We start from the raw sequence: 22,103 nt of genomic DNA, 5'->3' as shown, positions 1-22,103 counted from the left end.
CTTTTTTGTTGGACATGTTGCAATGTGCAGCCTCATTTCTGTAACTTCCCAAAGAGAAATTGGTGTCTACTTAGGGTAAGTGACCTGGGGAAACTCTTTAAATGTGGTGTTTCCCTCTGCCTTGATCAGCTGTCCTGACTTTACCTCTGCTGTTAAGGACTGGCCAGTGGAGCTCCTGCTGCTGTGTCTCATGATCCATATATGTAAGATCCCTGTAATCCTCCCTTAATGAGAGATTTCATCCAGCCAGCCCCGTCCAGAGGACCAACTTTGAATAGCTTGAGTCTTCCTTAAATTCTGCACTAAAATGAGTCATTAGCAGTCATACCCTTCTCCTGACCTTCACAGTAAGAGCCAATTTTATTTTCCAAGTAGAATTTCACTTTTGCTTTCCTTCACAGAATTACCATTTTTCCAGTTTTCTGATTATATCACTTGGTCAGTGAAACTTCACGGTCCTGTCAATGCTCCTGCCTACTGCAGTTGGACATTTCTCTTACAGACCTTTTATATATTTCTTTTTAATCTTCTTTCAAAACCATTATTCAGTATTTTCTCCTACATAGCATATTTATCTAAATGCAGAGTGACCCTGAATACAAAGACTTGCCATTTTGCCTGTGAGGTGGAAATAGGCATCAGTCTTTAAAGCAAAGCCCCTCCTTTGCTCCCCCACCATCCATCCTTGAACCTCTGTTCTTCTGTACCCCACTCTCTTTCACAGCTCCTCCCTTTTAACTGTCTTCGCCCATCACCATAGAACACCTGCATCTGCATTCCCATTTCTTGAGCTGGAAACCCAGAGACACTGTTCTATTCCTACAGGCACTGCAGAGGCTTGAAGAGAGGCATGCTGTTTATTTGTCTGTGTGTTATATAAAAAGTCCAAGTTCCTGAGCACAAAAAACACATGGTGAATATAAGACAAGTATATTCTTAAGGCGACTATTTGGGAAAAAAAGTTTTGTTGGGTATTTTTGTTATTGTTGTTTATTTGTTTTTATGTAGGAGAAATGGAAAATTTAATAAATATGCAATAGTAGCTTACACCCCAACCAGGGTCTGGTGTTTCCCAGCTGCAGGTAGAGAGTGAATCAAAGACAGTCACTTATGGCCTCATACTACAACTACCAGCCAAAGTGGTCACGGGCATCTCCTTAAAATACTGGAAGAGTACTTGGCACTCAGTTTGGTCAAGGGAAAGAGCCTGCACATGAATATTTAGATGCCCAGTATATATCCTGAAATAATGTAGGTTAGAACTTTAAAAACAATATAATGTCTCTAATAATAATAGTAACAGTTCACAGGATTGTAAGCACCTTTCAGCCTAGGTTATCAAAACACTTTACAGAGGCAGTTAAGTAAGTATCATTATATCTATTCTACTCTGACGTGACAATGACTTTGTGTCATCTATAACTGAAGAACAATCCAATAGTTACCCATCATTCAGCTTCCCAAAATAACCTGCAATTCTCTAAGCAGCTCTAACAGGAAAACGAAGTTACAAACGGGGCAATTGAAGTATTCATCCAACAGTAACAGTTTATTCTCCTAAAGGACAGAGCTACCACCTCATTGCACACACACTGCAAAGAATGACAACTTGTATCGACACAGAACCTTTCACCCTGGATGTTCACAAACTCTGCAGGAACATCTGAGAACTGCCACATGGCAGCACAACACAGCCATCTCTGGGAAGGAATGCAAGCAACATACTGAAGCAGAAAATTAAAGAAAAAACCCACACAAGGATTAGCTTTTTCTAAACGAAATATGAAAAGGAGCATAAATTCTCAGTGTAGAAATATAGCAGAGCTCTTTTTGGTAGGTAACATGAAAGCTACGGTGAGACAATCAGTTGAAGAATTCAAGGGTTTCCTAAATAAACACAAAAGCCAGGGCCCCAGCAGGTGGCCAAGTTTGATATTCAAATCTAACATTTTACATGTGGAGTTTTCATTAGGACAAGGTTACCACATGATGGACAATCTGTATATATTTGCAGATGTGGCATGCAGGGAAGTCAAACCTGGGCAAGGAGCATAATTCACAGCAATCTCTCTGCCTGAGAATAGCTGAAGGCAATGTCCAATCAAAGTACTGTCAGTGCAGCGCTTGGCGAATAAATGAGTTGCTTTGACAGGAAATTCCAACAGCAATTTTAATTCTGATCAGGCTTCAGGAAGTGGAAAGAATAAAAACACATCAATTATAGTGACAGGAAGTTTTAAATCACATGGCAAGCAGCTGCTGCCAAAGGACACGTCTGCCAGCTTTGTTAAGAAGTATGGTATTTTGGTGCAACCAAAATTTTACACCAAAGTTTTACAGGCTGACATCAGTCTCTAAATGCATGTTATCCCACTACAAGGGTAAGGAAAATGACACAGTGCAGACAGCACACTATCATTACAACAAATCAGAGAGACCACTTTTTTTTTTTTTTTTTTTTTTTTTTTTTAATAAATCCTGACCCAAACTGAGCGTATTTATAACAATTCCAGAACACACGGCCAGTAATGATATGGAGCACATGCACATCTACCTCAGTAAAGCAGACAACCCCTGCAGCAAGGCAAAAAGACCATCCTTTCCTGAGTCAGCCTCAGGCTGCAGAGTAATCAGTTCTTTAGTCTTTTTACATGCACTGCCTTTTTTCATTAATCCATGTTTTAAACACTGACCACTGCAATGAAACAGTGGTGCACTGAGAGCAAGCTGAAGTTTGCTACCAAGCCTGACATTTGTTGATGTCCTTACTGTATGCTGCAGGTTCAGCCAAACAGCTTCCTTCAGTTGTATGGGTGCTTTTCCATGTTACCTGTGCAGTACCATGTAACACCAATGAATTCTAGGCTAGATTTCTCATCACAGAATCACAGTCACAGAATATTGAGGGCTGGAAGGGACCTCTGGAGATCATCCAGTCCAACTCCCCCGCCAAGGCAGGGACACCTAGAGCAGGTTACACAGGAACACAGCCAGGCAGAACCTAACTAAACTGGTCTGGGAATGGGATGGTGGGCCTTGGGTGGGCAGCAGGCAGAGGGGCAGAGATCACAGGCTACATTGCTGATTTGCCTCTAGGGGATCATGCTTCAAATGACTCCCACTCAGGGGAAGTCATTCAAATGGATATAAATTGTTCTGGCCTCACTTTCAGGTACACTGAAGCTGCCTTATAGAGCACTGGGATGGAGAAGGGCATTTAAGTTAATGTAAATGTGATTTATAGTCTAGCATAATGCTGTAAAGCAGCCCAGCTATACAGGGGACTTGGAACACGCTGAAATAATATCTTGATGTCAGTTTTATCAACAGGTATTTTCTAATTGGCTTCAGCAAGTATGTCTCTGTTAGAGTACAAGAAGTGAACTGTTATTGCTGCCTACATGACACACATCTACAGGAGGTTAGTAGGACGTGACAAGTGCCATTCAAGGTAAAGTGCAAAGTGACCAAAGAAGTGTGTTGAGCAGGCAAACTCATTGATTGACTCATATTGTAGGTGGATAACTGATTTATACCCCTCACAAGTGAATTATATCCTCTGCTGTACAGCTTCCTGGCTCAAATAACTCTTGCTGTCCCTTCACTGAAATCACCAAGAGGGTCAAAGAGTTCAAACTTGAAGACTTTTTCAGGGTGGGCAAGTATAGGACAGAAAAGTTTGCCCTCAGCAAAGGAAATATTCATGAGTTTTGCTATCACATGGACACAGACAGCACAGTACTTTAGTACCGTGAAAGTATTTTAATACTTCAGTACTTTCTAAACTGCAGAAAGAAATAATCAAAAGTGACAGAAATATTTATGCAGATTTAGCAAAGGTCACCAAAAAGTGTCTCATTTTAACAATAATGGCAAGCTTTGTAAAAAGTTTTGCTTTGCAAAGAGAATACTTTTCAGTATAAAGACTACTGGAGGAAAGACTTAAACTAACTCTACATAAAATTCCTCATTATGTCTTTGGAAACAGTGTGAATACTGGATTCCAAAACAAAGGAAAAAAACTGTCAAGATAAGACATGATACATCTTTTCATTTAATTTTAACTTCTACTTAAATAGTAAAAGAAGCTAAAACATGAAAGTGCTCATAGCTTCCTGCATAATTATCCACATTGAGATTTCTCCTCAGGAGAGATTCTGTGGGCTTTGATCCAGAGATTATGAAGCATTTAAGGGAAATAGAGGAGCCAAATCTCCTATTTCTTCTAAAGAAAATATGGTATAATTTGGTTATGAATTTGAGGATGTTCCACACACGGACAATCTGGCCTGAAGCCAGAGACAAGGAAAAATACAGGAAGACATATTAAATGTCCATTATTTTTGTATGTCTGTTTCTATTATTTTTTATTTTTGTAAGATTCTCTTTTATTCTGACAGAATCAGTGCTTCCAATCTGAAGAACACTTAATTACATCCATAGTGTATCTTACTAATTGTCCATATTTTTCATCAAAACAACCCTATTTCAGCCTAAAATGACATCAGTCTATGTATGTACAAATTAATGGTGAACATGGTGGTGCTACAGGGTTGATGGTTAAACTTGATGATGTTGGAGGTTTTTTCCAACCTTAACAATTCCATGATTCTATGATTAGTATATACAGACAGGTACCTACAATACCTGCTAATGACCACTCTGGCTCAAAATCACTTTGTGCCTCAGTAACTACTTTAAACAGGCATAATAGTAAGTGGCACAGACGTCCTGTTTCTGTTCCCTACTACTGTCCTGCCAACAGTTATGAATGTATGTGTATAGACCGAGCAATGGCCTTCATCATCCAGGAGTTTCCTTCTTAGGTCACCTAGAAGTGACCTTGAAGGACAAGTGTCCTATGGCACACCATTGGATGTGTGCTTGGCCACATTCACTTCCTATTAAAATGTTCTTAGCAGCACCATTTTCCACAATGGTCTTGTTCTGCATAAGGGCTGGGGCAGGCAGCATTGCACTTCAACTGAGAAAGGCCCCCTTTTTTTAAGATGGCTTTTCAAGCCTCTGCTGCTGTGGCAGTTTCACATGCCAATATAACCTGATACAAATCTGACCCTCACACATCATCCCCCTCTGTTAATTAGCCACTTTGTGCAACATATCTACAAACCAAAAAAAATTTTGGTTTCAGTCATCTGACATTCCTCCTTGATTTCTTTCATGGTTTTTAACAGTAAGACTACAAACAGCACCTGGACTCCTACACTTTCATATGGCCCTGCCTTTCTGCTTCAAAGGACACACTGGTTCACTGTCAGACTGTCAGTATTCACAGGCTGATGAAACACTAACATGGGTGTACACAACTCGGCCCTTGTAGTCCCAACTTTTACTTTGTTCCTAAAACCACTTATCAAAAGAACTCCAGGAACAAAGGGTACTAGTTAAACATAATGGTTTTTTAGAGCTGGAGAGCACAGGAATATAGACTGATACCTAACAGCTTGACCACTTGAGGACATTAACCAAAAGTGAAGAGCAGCACTGATTTACCAGGAGATGAGTTACAGAGCCTTTGATGTCCTGACGATACTGCATACTGAAGTGCATACCCCCATGATGTGTGACGAAATTATTCATTGTTACAGCTGTGTGATCTTCCCTTCATGTGGCTCTGCCTATGTCCAGAGAAAATTCCACACCACAATGCACAGGGTGGCAGTTCTGAGACTGCCACCTTCATGCTCACACTAAATATGTTCTGGTTTACACTGCACAGAATCTACTCCACTAGCTGACAACAAACCCCCAGGGACAGAACATGACACTCAGCTGCTGGTACATTTAGTCCAAGGGCTCCCTGTGTTAGCTGACAGAAGCTCTACCTTCCCTGAAGGATACATTGCAGCTTATCAGAACAAGTTTATTTGATTTGCTCTAACAAACAAAACTTCACTGGAGACTGTAGTCAGAGTATCTGGAATCAGGCACAGTGAAACAAGATGAGTCATTAGTCTGTGGTCAGATTTTTTCCCATGTAGGACAGTCAGCTTCTCATATCCTTTCCTTCTGTTACCTCCAGAAGCATCCTGTTAATTTCTGAGGAAAATACAAATATGCCTTTGTGGTTTTCAGGACTTCCTCCACTTTCTTCCAATTATTTCTTCATTTAATTTCTTTTCATTTTTCCATTCTTTACAATCTGGTATTTATCCACTTTCTTTCTCTGTTCATCATGCTTTCTTTTTCATGCCTATCACCAGGAAGTATTCTTCAGCTTTGGATGCTCTTCATCTCTTTAGCTCTTTTTCATTCTACCAAGTGCCAAATGTTGCATTTTTAGCATTTTCTCCAAAGACTTTCCTGATTTAGCTTGTGACTGGTCCTCTCCAGTGTAATTTTGTTTCTTCATCAGTTGGGGAAAAACAGATATGGTGATTTACTGTTGTTATTACTATTGGCTAAACCTTAGAAAACAGTATTAAAGATCACAGGTGGATTCAATACTGAGATCCCCCTCCCAAGAGAACAGTCTCATCTCCAGGTAACCATTGACTATTTGTTTTTCAGCTGATACACTGACACTCCTGGAAACCCTCTCCTTTTAGTCACCTTCTAATGAGAGCATATAAAAGGCTCTCCCAACCTCAGTGAGTTGATCAATGACATAAAAGGGTGATGCTGGTACAGGGTGATTTTGTAACCAGTTTCCTATCTAATTCCTCACAACTACTAGAACAAGACACATTATTTATGAAGATGCCTTTCAACATTCATCTCAATTTTCCAGTCTCTGCAAAACCACTGGAAGTCTGTAGCCTCCACTGCAGGCACTTACTCCAGGGATCATGCTACACCCTGTAGAGACATGAGTTGTTCCTAAGTCCTATTCCTCTGGTCCAAGACATCTTGCTTCATTCATTCCTTCCCTGAGGAACTTGTTCAAGATTTTTGCACAACTGAGATCTCACCATCCAAAGAACCACAAAAATACAGCTCTGTGTTTCAGTCTGGCCACACCCAGACTCAAGATTTTGAAAATTAAGTGCTTAAAACAAATGAAGAGCCTACCTCTTCTAGCAAGAGCTTACTTTTGGACAGAAGAAACACCGATTGACAGCTTGCAGGAAAAGGACACAGGTTATTGCCCTTTTTAGAGACCCTGAGTGAAAGTCCCAATGCATGAGATTCAGAAGACTAAAATTCCACTAACTCTAACCAGCCATGGGAATGACCCAGCTTGTTGCAGTGTCTCAGCATGTCTCATAAAATGCACTGAAACATTTGCTAACGAGGCTATCTGCATGTTATTGTTCATTTTTATTACAGCAGCACTAGGAGTGCCCATCAATATCAGGACCTTGTGCTTGGTACAGATGTCAGTGTGTTAACCAAAGGAGAACACATTCAACTTTCTACCCCCAACAGAAGCAGTCAAATAACAAGACCCTTTCATGTCAGTGTGCCATTTGTACAGACAAATGCTCAGCAGCATGGGTCATAAAAGCTAGCCCATAAGGACTGCTTCAAGGGGAAAAAAATATTCTTAAATTTATTTTAAGATTCATATCTATGCATCCATGCCTGCGCATTTAACCATATAAATAATTCACTTAAGTGTAAGAGACCTGCTTTTAAAAACTTCACCACTGTGTCATACCATGGAAACTACCTCAGGGCTACTAGGAAGGGGGTTCAAACATCCCTCTTATAAAACACATCATTATGCATTAGAGGAAACTTCATTCAACAGAGAAGAATGGCACACCAGCTGGAGGTGAACACCATAAACCACATAAAGTTTTAATTAAATTCATTAAAAATTCTTTGTCTCTCACTGTGTTTGGAGGCAGATAGAACCCTTTAACAATGGCCAGCACACAATCAGGTTTGTCAAAACTAATAATAATACAAAAGTATTTGCTTACCCTGGGACATTTTGAAAAAGTTTGAGTAACTGTATTATTTTTAATACGGGACATTTATAAATGATTGCAAGATGTGGCCAGCATTGGAGCAGAGTTGTTGCTTCTATTGTTCACTGGATTGATAAAAGGTGTTAATAATAAAATGCACATTTTTAGCAGTTGCCAAAGTGAATTAACCTGGAATATAGAGAAGAAGCATATTTTCCCCTTAAAATGCATGTATGTATATGTAATACATATATTTAGTAGGGCTTGTTGCAATAAAACAAGGGGCTATAGCTTTAAACTAAAAGATATAAGGAAAAGTGTTTTCACAACAAGAGTGGTAAAACACTGGTGCAGGTTGCCCAGAGAGGTGGCAGATGCCCCATCCCTGGAACCATTCAAGATCAGGTTGCACAGGGTTCTAAGCACCCTGATCTAATTGAAGATTTCCCATTGCAGGGAGGTTGGATTAAATGACATTTAAAGGTCTCTTCTAACCCAAACTATTCTATGATATATCAACACATTTTTCATGATCAGTATTCCTTTACAGCATGTTTTCTATATTCTGTACTGATAAGTATGAAAAATAAACACATTTCCTGCTCTTCAGAGCTTGCAGTCCATCAGCAAAACAGGATACCACAAATGAAAGTTACAGCACCAGACCTCCACCTGCACACACATATGTGCCTGATATCAGACAATCAAATATGTCAGAGGACTATGATGAGCACAGAACATGGATAAATATTTGCAGAATTAAGCCTGCTAACCAGGGTAAAAGAGGATAGCTATTTCATTGCCTGACTCTTATGTAAATGACTGTTTTTCAAAGCTGGAAAGCCTAGCAAAATACTTTTGAATTTAATCTAATACAAATAAAATGATTCTACAGTGTACTGAAGGGCTTCACATCATGAGTCACTGACAATGTCAGCTATTTAGGCTCATGGCAAGCACTTAATTTGGTCCCAATTCAGGTCCCATTTTAGTCAGTGGGAGTCTTTTCCCTGATTGCAACATGAGCCTTTGTTACTAAATTATCTCAAGCTGATGAACTGCGAAACAGAAAAGGTACTTTTACTAACTTTTTCTAATCCAGATTCATTTAGGATAATCACAAACTTGTACCAACTAATTCAGTAATTAGATCTGAAAACATCCTTGCTGCATAGCTAATACCTAAGTGTTGGGTATTCATTTTTTATACTTCTTCAAGATACTCGAATACAAGAAATATCAGAGGCCAAATGAACAGTCCCACAACCTATGTGATACGGTTGAAAGTGATGAAAGAAGAGATGAAAGCATATACTCCCATCCTACACCTCAGTAAACAAAGTTATGGTTTTGTCCATTTCACAGTCATGGTACTATAATTTCTAGATCTAGATATGTATCCACTTGATGCTCAGCAATCTTTGGGGGAAGGAATTCGATGGGCTTTACTGTATGGCAAACCCTTTGAGCAAAATGGGACAGAAACATGCATTTGAGGAACAATATGCAAACTAGACTGATGTATCAAAATAAATGTTAGCACATAAAATGTAGTATTGAGTCTACACAATAAAGTCCTCTGAATAGTATGAAAACTACTTAATTGAAGATATAATAGAGCAAAGTAATTTTTCTATTTTTTCTCTATCCTGTTGCCTTTATCAGCTGGGAAAGAGCTGCCCTGAATTACGCAAGTTTCAGAGGAAAATAAGATGCCCGCTTTTTCACTTTTCTTTCACGGAGACCCAAGAAGCAACTTCAGAGTGGAATAGCTAAGAGATGAAGGAGCTCAAGAAAAGAAATAGCAGTAACAATAGTTCCAAAACTGTTTCAGGGCATGACAGTAAAATACTTCATAACTCACTTCCCCACATTCCCGTGACAAAATGGTGGGAATTACCTAAACTCAACCATCTAAAAATGAAGGTTATAATTTGAATGTATTAGCTAAGTCCTGTAAGCAATGGAGAAAGGCACAAATAGAAGATTTTTTTTTCCAGTGTTATGATAAATACAGTAGATTGAATAAATTGCCATCTGGGAGATTCTGTCTCACTCTTTTGAGTATGGAAAGTTTACACAAACAGGCTGGACCACTCAAGGTAGAGCTATTGGATGTAATTACACTGAACTACTGAAATACCTCAACAAGGATGCAGCCATCACTAGTCATGCTGCCAGATCAGACAGCTAAAAATCCTAGTAAATTAGGCTGGTGTGAGTTCACTTAGTTCATGCTTAAGATTTAGTGGTCTCTGCTATGGGGAAATGAAGAGATGGGCTTATACCTCTGTGTTGATTTTAACTGAGTTTGTGATTTCCTCTGAATTACACATATAGACTGTAACAAAGATAAGAATCCTGAGATTCACACCACTGCTCCAAGCCCAAGGATATCACTTGGTAGGTGGTGAGATCTTGTAGTAGTCAGCTTTATGTGTCTATCTACAAGTATCTGTAAACCTACAGACATAATATAGATAGGTAATACATGATGTAAACATTGTATGTATAGCTGTGCCTATAAGTAAATAATTAAATAACTATATAAATGTATCTGCAACTTTTAAGCACAGTTTGATCCACAGACTAGAGAGACAATAAGAGAAAAGAGAGACCAGATTAATCTCCTGTTCACTCTCTGCCTCCATCCTGTTACAACCTAGGAATGGCAGAACAGATGTCACAGTGCACAGTGTCATTGTGCACTTGTGCCTGCACACTCCACTCTAAATCTGTCCAAGGCATTCTTGAAAATGGAAGCTCACTGTTCACTAGGCACCTTTTCAGGAGTGCACAAATGAGAACCAGATGTCAATTTGTTATATATTTGCTTAAACAGCAGCTCTTAGATCCCTAAAATGTATGTAAACATGTCTAACTCTTAGGAACCCTGCCTACTTGGAAATCCTGAATCCAAGCTTTCTGCAATACCCAATCTAGCAAGGAGGAAAAGGCAGATTATAAGAGATGCTCATTCCTAATCAGTACGACCTGTGAGCATGTTACAGCATACCCAGTTCACATCTGGACCAAATTAAGTAGTTCCACTGGTCTGGAAACTTGGGCACAGATTGAAGGACAGTCTGGGCTAGTGTCCATATCCCCCTCACAAGACTGTGTTGGGTTCAGCTCTTTTGGCCTCAATTATCCCCCCATGTGAATCCCAGTGCATCTCATGTCACAGGTAAGAAGTCTGTGAAACACATGCAGGAGGAGTTTGTGCTATCTCACTGTGTAAGATTTCAACTTGCACATTATCTGTGGTGCAACACCAGCACACAGAGAATTCTTCACGTAGTCACAAGCGGGATCTTTAGTGCTTTCTGTGTTTCAAAGCAGACAAGTGGCCATTTTGAGTGTGTTGTTGGTGAGTAATTGGTGCCTAGGAGATGAAGAGTGAACATCTGAGAGGAGATGACAAGAAAGAAAATATGAAGCAACCATGATTAAGGGTTAAAATTTCAAAAATTCTCCAGTTGTGCAGCTGGGGCAAGACCTTCAAAGAAGTTCAGCTCCAAACCAAGCAGTGAATTCTGAGAGAGTCCTCAAAACCCAGCAGCTGCTACTGAGATCAGTGAGTCTATTCATAAGTGCAGAGATCTGCTTGTGCCAATCACAGAGGAGCTGAACCCATACTGAGCTTGGATGTAGCAAACTTCACAACACAATCGGGGTGAGGGAAAAAAAAGGAGTATCCACAGCAACAACATGCAATTATAGACTTAAAATAAGTGTGAAGCTTTGTGGCTCAAGCTCAACACATTTCAGAAAAATAATGATTATGTTTTCACTTCCTGTGTGCTTTAAGTAGGGTATTAGCTTGCAGGAAGAGAGAGCACTGGTTTGGAGGTTTATGGCTAGGACATACATCTGAAGTAATTGTGGCTCACAGTGAATACATGCTAAGTTTATTTTAAATAAGATAGATGGGAAAGTGACAGCCAGGGACTGGTTGAAAAGTGGCATTATTTGTGGAGACAGCCTATTGTATTGCAGCAAAAGAGAATTCCATCTTCTATTAATAGTGGCCAGTGGGAATTCATGCTGAGACTTTTACTTCACTGACATATCCATTTCATTAAAGGTTTCTTAATCCAGATCCTTTCTTCACTTTTCAGAGTAACTCTTGGTGTGTGTGAGCGAGCAAAAGGGTTCTCTGGAAAGGAACCAGCTACTACTGATTTTGAGCAGGGATTCTCAAGTATTACATACATATGAGATCTACAGTTTACCATTATACTAAATATAGCATGGCTTTACACGACCTTGGGGTGGCTCTTGGGAGGGAGGAGGGGGCCCTGGGGTGCCACTGGAGGGCTCTGCCCAGGTGCTCAGGTCAGAATGTGAGGACACACCTGGTGAACAAAGACCCAGCTTGGGGTGCATCCCCATTCATCTTCAAGGCGGGCAGTCATGTGGGCTGTGCCAAATTCTTCACTCTACCCAGCCCAGCCACTTGGCTCCCTCTCCAGTTAGTCTGAGGGCAAGCAGCTGACACTGCTCTATCCAAGGCAGGTGGCCTCTCCTATGGAAATGAGCCAATTAAAGGAGGCTATAGAGGGGCACAATTAGCCAGCTTCTTAGGCTGAGGCTCAGCTATAGAATTGAAGATAGAGAGGTACTGAACAGGAGAATTTTCAGCTGCGTAATTTTTGACCCAGTACATTAATACTGTGAGTTATAACAGAGGAGGGGATTTTGGCACGTGAATCTTTTTCATCTCTTAGAGTCCAAGTGCCAAGGATCAAATTGAGAAGTGTGAAGTAACCAAGCAGTTTTCTGTACATCTTTTTAACACCACTAATGAAGGCCTTTCCACATTATGGCCTGTGTCTATTTCATCCCTGATTTTGTATCTACTTACAGGATTAGAAAGATTAAGTGCTAATTAGAGCACTGAGGATTAATAACTGCTACTTCTGTAATGCACATTTTTCTTAATCTTGTCTTAAATTCTAGTGGAGATTGGTCCATGTTACAAAGCCAGAATTTGCCAAAGGTTACTAAACACATAATAGAAGGTGCTGGGTATTAGTTTTCTTGTATATACTGAATAGGCATCACCCATTAGTCTAAAGAAGGAATTACAGGAATGGCAGGAAAAAGCGTGCTTTGTTTCTGAAGAAAACAAAAAGGCATGTCTTCATTGTTCTGTTGGAAGCGCTGTTAACCCAAATTTCACCCTTTTTACATTTTCAGGTCTGAACTTCTCATTTGAGCACTCATTTGAGTATGTAATATGCATACACGTTGCTAATTGAAAGCATATTCAAGCACTGCTGAAATTATACATAAAGTGATAACTAGGAACACATGCAAACTGTAAATAGAGAAAAACTGGCCACTGTCATTCTACTGACTGCTGACTGGGGAAATCATGGTGCTGTTCATTAGCGGAGCAATTTCCTTGTTCTCATGTTAAAGTTAAGTTGCAACATACTAATAGTCATATATTTGCAAATAAGTTTAGAAGTATTTTGTTGCTTGAGGGGAACATCTAACAAATCAGCTCAATACAGCAGTTGTTCATGTGTAAAACATGGCCAGGATCTTTTCCAGAGAAGAAAGACTTAGAGGAAGGTTTTCATTTCCAGCCAACAAAGAATTCAATTTGCATACAGGTGTTACAGGGCTTCTCTCTGAATTCATGGATCACTGCTGGTTTCAGATGTCAGGACACAGAGATGGGTCAAAGGCACCGTGAGATGACTTGCAGCTAGTTAGAGGACTCTGAGGTCAGGGCTCTTAACATCAGCTCTCTTGTTTTCAATCAGGCAACACCAGATGTACTAGGATCTCATTCAACTACATTATTTCCCACTGCAACTAAAGGAGCAGGTTGGTTTCCACGCAAGGAGACTGACTACAATGTTTTTTGGATAATTCGAGGAGAGAGAAGCTTCCCATCTCTTGGCTGGAGGATGGGATTCACTTGCTCAAAAGCACAGTGCAAGGATCACCCATTAGGATCAAGAAGGTGCGAGGAGAGGTGGTGTAGCATGGTCCCTCTCCATGATGGCTGCAAAAGCTCTGAAGCAGTATTGTTTCCATGCACACAAAGAAATTGCACAACAGTCCCCTCCAAGGCAGCACAGGCCAAAAACTAGTTCCTTGTTTCATCAAGAAGGCAGTTAAGCTTTGGTTTGTTCCTCATCTTTTGTTGCTTGAATGGTTTACAGAAGGCATAGTTCAGCTGTGACAAGTCTGTTGTTCTCTCCCCACCCTCATAAAGAATTACCAGATATACTTTCTTGGCTTGCATTTAATGCAGAGGTACCTTGTGCAAAAGAAACCAGAGTCTGCAGAAGGTCAGGGATACTTTGGAGCAGGAAACACTTATGTGTATGTGCCTGGTTTTCAGGAGATCTGCCCAAAATTTTGTTAAGATTCTGGAGGATCTGCAGTGTCAAGTTACTTGAGCCCTGTGTAATGAAATGATCAAGAAAAAGCCTAAGATCTCTAAAGAGTTTTCTTTCTTTAGACCTCCAACTGTGTGTGACCAGAGGCAATCTTCTCTCTGTTAAACCAGTTCTTAGTAGATAACTCCCTGAGAATTACTGATGCTTAATAAATTGTCAGATCTGCTTGTTCAAAACAGTTTGGCATTAAAAGAGCTCTCTGCATAAGATTATCCAAAAACCATTTTGAGAAAAGCCCTTTTCCAGAAGTCTTTACAGAAAACTTGGAAGGAGAAACAGGGAATGGGGGTGAATACTGAAGCAATGACTGCTGATTAATATACTGTTGGGCCACCTTTTAGAAATGGACTGCAACTGTCTTGCAGAAATCCTGTTTGAGCCCAAGCCTGTTACATACTTTAGGAGAACAGACATTTGATGTCCCTTTGTGCACTCAAACACCAAAGTATCCATGACCAGACTATGGCCTCTTCATTCTTTCTCCAAGAAGAAATCCTTACAAGTGTCAAATATATTTTTCTGCACAACAAAACCAGAGAAACTATTTTTAAAAGCCAAGTCCTTATTCTAATTCTTTACCACGTAAAATTATCATGAGCTAGGTGGTGAAGAAAGCCTTAACAAGCAATGAATGCTACCTCCAATGTCTGTAGCTTGCTGGAGTGTAATTGGAATGGAATAGAGACCTGTCACACACGGTAGCTGCCTGTTGCGGCTCTTCTGGAATATATGTATCTTAACAAATTGTACTTTAATAATTGTAGTTCAAAAAGGGATTGGGAATAACAAGGGTTTTCACCTGATTTCACTAGTGTATTGTTGCCCTGAATACCTACAACTGACTTTCCAAGGCTTTTAAACATTTCTAAATAATATATTTCCCCCCACAATTTCTATATAATGCCTTGGTCTCTTCTCACACTTCTTTCATCAGCACTTGCAGTCATACATCTCAATCATACAACTCAAGCACCTTCTGTTAAGTATAATTCTTGTCTCAGACAAAAGATCAGGGGAGTGTTTTTCCGCAGGTCGCTCCAGCATCCCCACATCCCTCCCTGCCGGCATTTCCCAGCCGCGGCGCTTCACCGCTGCACCACCAGAGGGCGCTGCCTGAATGCTTTTGAAAGACTTTTACGTCAAACTTAATTAAAAAAAAAAAAAAAGTTCAAAAATACACCTTGAAAACCCTGTTATTTAGAAAAGGTGATGCAGTTATGACAGGAAGAAAGAGGAATTACTGAAAGACCGCTATACAATACAACGCCTCAAATCTTCACACCGCTTCATTCTAGTCTCATCCAATGTTGTACAGTCTGGTACAGCAGCACAAATTAAGCTTTGTTGATTTAATCAAACAAAGCTGTCTCAAATCAGAGTGCTTATGCCAGCTATTGAGATCCACGGTACAACTCTGAAGGACTTCAGTCTGAGAAGAAAAGGCAAACTGGATTTTTATAGCTAACTGAGAACGCCTAGTGATACATGGTACTGCTTAGGATAGAGCATAATATTTTACGAAATGGCAAAGCATTATTACAAAATTAGGGTCCATTGCTACTAATCCTAAGGCTCTGTCTCTTAAAAAAAAGTCTCTCTGCTTTAACACTGACTCATCTTTAGCTTATCTTCTCTTTTAATAGTGGTTTCTAACCTAGTTTTGCTTTTCAGCACCTCCTTTTGTTTACAACAGAAGGTCTTTGCTTTTCCCCTAGTTATGTCCAATTTCCATCACACATTATCATGTATCCTGACACATATGTTGCATGCATGGTAATGCACAAATGTGCATCTGCATTTCCCATTAAATGAGGTGTTCAGAGCTGTTCTTGGGTCCAGACTTGTTCTTTTCAGACTGGAGCTGAGCTTACAATTCTCTGGGAGGGAAAAGCCAAAGTAAGCTCTTTAACTTAAACCCCAGCTTCTGATCCACGAGCTCCAGCCAGACTGGCCATGGGAAAGCTCAAGTATGATCTCACTTAGTTCTGGGACTGGCTTTTCCAAAGTACAGCGTGCATTCACAAAGCTTGAGCTGAGCTACAGTCAGGCACGGCAAGGCACAGCAGGACCGGGGCAGAGTTTGCTGGGCTAGAGGTCTGCTGCACTGTACTCTAAAGCATGTGCAGAGACACATCTCACTGATTAAACCTGGAAATCTGGGACTCTGATAATAAAAGTATAAATAGGTTTATCCATGGATTTTATAATGGAAATGATGGAATTCCAGAGGCCTGACTTGCTTTCACAGCATTGGAGCTTGTCAGTCCTAGTCACAGAAAACTTCCCATCCAATTACCAAAACTCAAAGTAGGCCACAGGCCTCTCATGATGCCAATATATCACTCTTTTAGACATATGCATTTTGCTCAATAGTGACAAGCCTAAATCAATATGGCTATATCAACTGCTCTCTTACCAAGTTTGTCAGTGGAGAGTGAGTCAATGCAATCAGTGGCATCCAGAGAATTTTGGTTCACTCTACAGTAGGCACTTGACATTAGGTATCACACAAAGACCTGAACTCATGTGTCTCATGAGCCTGACTGTGAGCAGAATTCCCCTCTCTTCCCTCACTGCTTTAAAAAGGGTAACTTTCAGGAACCTTAGTTCAGAGAATTACACTGTCAGACACACGCAGAACCCAACCCAAGCCTCTGGAGCTCCACCTCCATTTTGCCACTTCATTCCAGCCTACTTCCAGATGGAGTAGAGAGCTTATTTTGCTTTTTACTCTAATAGTCAGAATAACCTTAGCGTTTGAAAATATCAGATAAACAGATGGATCACAGGTCTCAACTGCATTCTTTGCCAGAACTGGACTTCATTTGTGACGTAGGATGATGTCACCCTACTCAGCAGGTAAGTATGGCAGATCATTTGTTTTTCCCCCAGGAACAAACATCTGTTGAAGATGATAAACTGATGAAGTGCCCACAACTTCCATTGTTTTAGAAAGTCAGATCTTATACACAGGACCTACTCTTTCAGGAATGCATTTCTGACTAACTGATTTACAGTGACAGTCTGTCAAGCCAGAATGTGAGAACACCTCCTGAAGTAGTTTTTACCTCACAGAAGAGGAATAACAACACTCCTGACACTGGACGGCAAAGCCAGAAAGCTCACAGAATTTCTCCTTGCAGCCCTCAGTTTCTGGGGGGACCCAGATCAGAGGAGTATCTCCCTTCTCTGAGATTTAACTCCTGGCCTATTAAAGAAGCTGGAGATGAGGCAGGTATCTAGCAAAGCCTGAATGTGCAGACTGTTTTCCTGTCTGAAAAGGTGGATTGCAGGCAGTCATACAGAGCTCAGTCCACTGCAGCACAGCAGTGAGGGACCTGTCCTGGGCACAGGCCAGGCTTTTCTGTTTTCTCCTAGGTGCACCTTTAGCAAATAGCAGATCTGCAGTGCTTTGGAGGGTCCAGCCATTGAAGGCTACATGGGCCTGAGGTGATGTGAGAGCCTCTGCACAGTAAAGGAAGTGTCCCAAAGACCTCTGAATAAGTATTTGGCATTGTCTAGGTCTTAATCAACTCCAGAATGGAAAATCAGGACAAGTAAAATGTCTCTCAATGCCTACAAATACCTGAATTCAAGTTCAATTATAGCAGGAGTGTGGGGAAAATAAAAAAGCATGGGTTTTTTCTCAGGCTCCAGAGCCAAGATCTGTATGTTTTTGAAGTCATCCTGCAAGGAAGAAAAGAAAAGGCTGAAGCTGACTGTGACCTAAATAAAGCAAAAGAATTAGGTACTTGTGATCAAAGGATTGAATGATGCACATACACATCTCCCTAAATAATAGAGTTGGTGGGGAAAATGACATGTCATTATTCCTCTGAAATAAAGCAAATTACCTGTTCTGAAAAGAGGAGTTAATCTGTTTTTTATACAGTGAAGAATAATGCCACACTATTTCTTCTAAAATTAGCAGCTGACAAGCTGAGACTTCAGTGCACATAGCATCTGGCTTTCTGGCACCACATGGACTTACCAGGGTGAACCCTTCCTTTTCCAGTTTTAAAAGGTTTGGTGAGCAATAGCCATTACCACAAAGAACATCCACTGAGCTCCAGAACAGCAGTAGGTTTAAAGTACCTCAGAGTTTCTTTCTTGCTTTCTAGAGAAGCAAATGCAGAAAACTTGATGAGGATATTTCAAAAAAGCTGAAGAACTTTGAATGGAGTCAAAGTCCTCTTTTCATCCATCTTTCCAATAAGCTGTACCCTGCATTAGTTGTCTTCCAAACAAGAAGCAAGCATGGAACAATCTCATCCTAAAATTCTGCATTTTGACATTTCTAGTATTTAAGGCAGACAGTGAAAAGTGAATTTCAAACACTGACTCATCCAAGTAAATAAGTTTCTTGTTTTCTATTCTCAAACTCTAAGGCTTCAAATGCTAAATAACAGAGCCCATAACCATAGTAGTGGCTGAACAATTTATCTCTAAAAGATAATGGCTGTATTTTCTCACACGAATGCATAGAAACAGTGTAGAGACTTCTCTAACCTGATCTCCTGAGGAATCTCTCTCTGCTGTTCATGTTTAGACTGACACTATGAAGAGCTCAGCATTCATAAAGAGGCTTGGGAGACTGGAAACCTGAGAATTCATTTCCATCAGACCTGGGAGACCAAAATCACAGTGCTTATTTACCTCCTAGAGAATTTTCAATTAAATAGCCTCTCAACGGAATAACCAAACTTTCTTGAATCTCCTTTACTGATGCACAGCCATAATCATATCCAAGTTATTTGCAAAGAATTCCTCAGCAGCAGATTGGAAAGGAAATGTAAGTTACACTTTCTCTCCCTCACACATCTGAAGGAAGAGATTGGGTGCTTATTTCCTCTGTGTTTCAATATATGAAACACCACTATTTTTGATATTTTCTCCTTGGCTGTGATGACAGAGAATAGGAAAATAACAAATCCAGTCATCAAACCCATATATTTGACCTCTTCCATTACAGTGTTGGCCCAGACAGTTTATATTTGCTCTTATCTTCTTTCACACCAATGAGGAGCAAGTGACTTTCCTCTGTGCTGGGAGGACCAATTCAAGCCACACTGCCTGTCTGCTCATTGTCCCGACTGCCAGGCTCCATGGCACCACACTACTGTTTGGGGTTTTCTCCTTCAAGGGTAGGAGATTGTCTTCTTGCCTAGCAAGAAAAGGATTTTGTAATAGTTGAAGAGCTCCTTGGGAAAAATGCAAGATCTCAATGAAAGAAGATGCTCCCTTAAGTGAGCATTCTGTCCTTTTCAGAAAGGCAGGTCCGCTCATGAGTGCTGCAGTCCTAAGTCTAAGAGAGGCAAATGCAAAGCCATCTCATAAATTCCCCATTTCTATAGGTTCTTGCATTGGATAAAGGCCATGTGTCAGAGAGGAAGGACACCCTCTCCATCTGATCTAACAATGAATTCATGATAATGCTCCAGGGTTGAGCATCAACTGGTCTGAAGCAAAGAAGACAAAGACTCAGGCGCAAAACCCATTTTTTCAAGGCTTCAGCAGCCCACAGAGAGATAAGCAGAGATGAGCTGGATTGACCCAGGGAGGCCTTGTAGCTTCTCCCTATGAGCAGGAAAAGCTCTCTGGACACACTGCTCAAGGACCATCACCCAAGCAAAAGGGCTGTCTGTGTTCGAAGGCACTATTTCAGGCCACAGATGACCAGGACAAACTTGTGCTGCAGAAAAGTAGAATCTATGCATCTAGCTCAGCAGTTTCTATTTCTGCATCCTAAAGCAGACCTGGTAACCCAGTTGCAAAAAAAAAAAAAAAAAAAAAAAAAAAAAAAAAAAAAAAAAGCTGGCTACATTTATCACTCTATTTTCCCTGACAGTAACTTACAGTAACTTACGTTTAGAAAGATTTACCACCACCACCTTCTGAACCTACCTATGTATTTTTCTTCTCTGAATGAAGGCTGGTAAAGTTCTACACTATATTCTGCAGAAAATTACTTAGTTGATGATTTTTTTTGATCCTTCACTGTTAACAGCAAAAATTATGGTCAAGACTGCTATGACTTTTTCCTCTTCTCTCTGCTTTGTTCTAGTGAATGTACAGTTTTGCATTCAGTTTAAATGGTACCACTGACCTGAAATCAGCATTCTGCAGCACAACACTGGCAGATCAGCAACCCCCTGCCACTCTGTGTATTTACTTATCAACAAGAGAGCCAACCAGCCAACAAAGAGCTCCGTGAGTTCAGATTCCAGCACGATGTCAGCAGAGAGAAAGAAACACTGTCCACATCGAAGCATGCAAGCTTCATTTTTCAGTATATGGAGCTAAGCTGCAACTTCTCCCTCAGCTTCACCTACAGCAGGGGGACACAATTACCCTGACCAAACAACCGAGGGCAACTTTCCAACACTGCTTCTTCACAAAGCACAGAATTTATAACTTCCTTGAGAAAGAACAAAAAAATTGAATAAAGCGCAATTTAAATTATATTCATAATGATTTATTTTTAAAAATGTTCCCATTAAACTGCTATCTAAAGCCAACCCATTGTAAGTCAGAAGTAGTTTGGTTCCACCTGCATTTAAAGTGATTTTTATAATTATTCTCATCAGAACAGCCATTAATCACATAAACAATACCTGTCTTGCAAAAAATACATGATAAGCAGCTATGTTATAACTTACTATTATTTTTATTACATTCTTTGACTCAGATGTCAATTTTCTATTAAAATGGTTTTTTAAAAAAGACCACAAATCTTACCTTCAGATTGATGCGTGGCCAGAGGTGTCTGTGTCTCCTTGGAGTATGATACAACCTCCCGAGGTAAGAAATCAACCTGGGTGATCTTTGACACCCCCAGTTTGTGTAGTCTGCGTCTAAGGTGGAATACACAACATCAAAAGGTCAGTCATGTTAAATGTGAATCAGCAGCAGGAACAAATGTTTGCTGTTATGAACAGGATAAAAATACTTCAGTGTTTGTTAAGCTGAAACACAACACAGTATGTATGAAAAGTACCTCACTGCACTGAAGAAAATTAACCTGGGAACCATTTGCCATAATAAAGTACAGTTGTTGAACCTCTAGATCATGCTGCTGAGGGGGACTGCAAATGGGAGAGAGAAATAACCTGCTCGTGTCCCTCTTAACATGCAACAACATTCTCTTTCATACAATCAGTACTATGGTGTTCTGTCTGCTCAAAGGAGCTCATCCTCAGCCTGGGATACACAGGTGTGCAAAGCGTACAGTGGGTTTAAACCAGGATGGATTAGGATTGCCAAATGTTCAGCTGGGAGCAATAACAGAGTCTTTAACTGGCAAGGTGGGTAATTTCCATAAAGCAGGAGATTCTCCCTTCCACAGGAATCATTAACAGTGGCATTGAAGTACATTTATGATTAGTGGAGTCCTAATGCAAGGGCTGGAGGAGAGCTAAAATAGAACTGGTGCAGGGCAAGTATAGCTTTCTATTTTGTCTACTTCCCTTACTTTAAATAAACCATATGAAATAAATCAGGGAAGCAAACTAACTGTAAGTGGGTAAGGGAAAAAGAAGAGAGGCAGCTGAGCATGGTCATGAACATTTTTAGTTGTGCACAGTTCACTCAGCAGCAGGGGAAAAAAAACAGTTTATTTCCTGAATATTATTTGACTGTCTGCATGGAGTGAAGGTATATAAATGGTCACTTGGAAGTATTTTTCTGGAAAAAATGCCGACTTTCAGCAGAGATAAGAATGCAAACATAATAAACAAATGAAGTAAATAAGGCCAGTTACCTAAATCAACAAGTGTGAGCATGCTTGTGCATTTATGGGGAAATA

General features: G+C 40.2%; 1 protein-coding gene across 7 annotated transcripts in view; it reads right to left on the bottom strand.

Annotated features, from left to right (window-relative positions):
• DYNC1I1 (dynein cytoplasmic 1 intermediate chain 1) overlaps nucleotides 1-22,103 on the bottom strand; it is a 211,567-nt gene that overhangs the window by 128,723 nt on the left and 60,741 nt on the right. For all 7 annotated transcript variants that reach the window (XM_083878320.1, XM_083878319.1, XM_083878323.1 and 4 more), the window contains one exon: nucleotides 21,038-21,153. In XM_083878320.1, the coding sequence (XP_083734446.1) occupies nucleotides 21,038-21,153 (116 nt within the window). The remainder of the gene's footprint in view (nucleotides 1-21,037; nucleotides 21,154-22,103) is intronic.

The sequence above is a fragment of the Zosterops lateralis genome, assembly GCF_965231275.1.
Source record: "Zosterops lateralis genome assembly, chromosome: 1".
In the NCBI taxonomy this organism is placed as follows: Eukaryota; Metazoa; Chordata; class Aves; order Passeriformes; family Zosteropidae; genus Zosterops; species Zosterops lateralis.
Note: the sequence above shows the minus strand (reverse complement) of the source record. Positions and strands in the feature narration are given on the sequence as shown.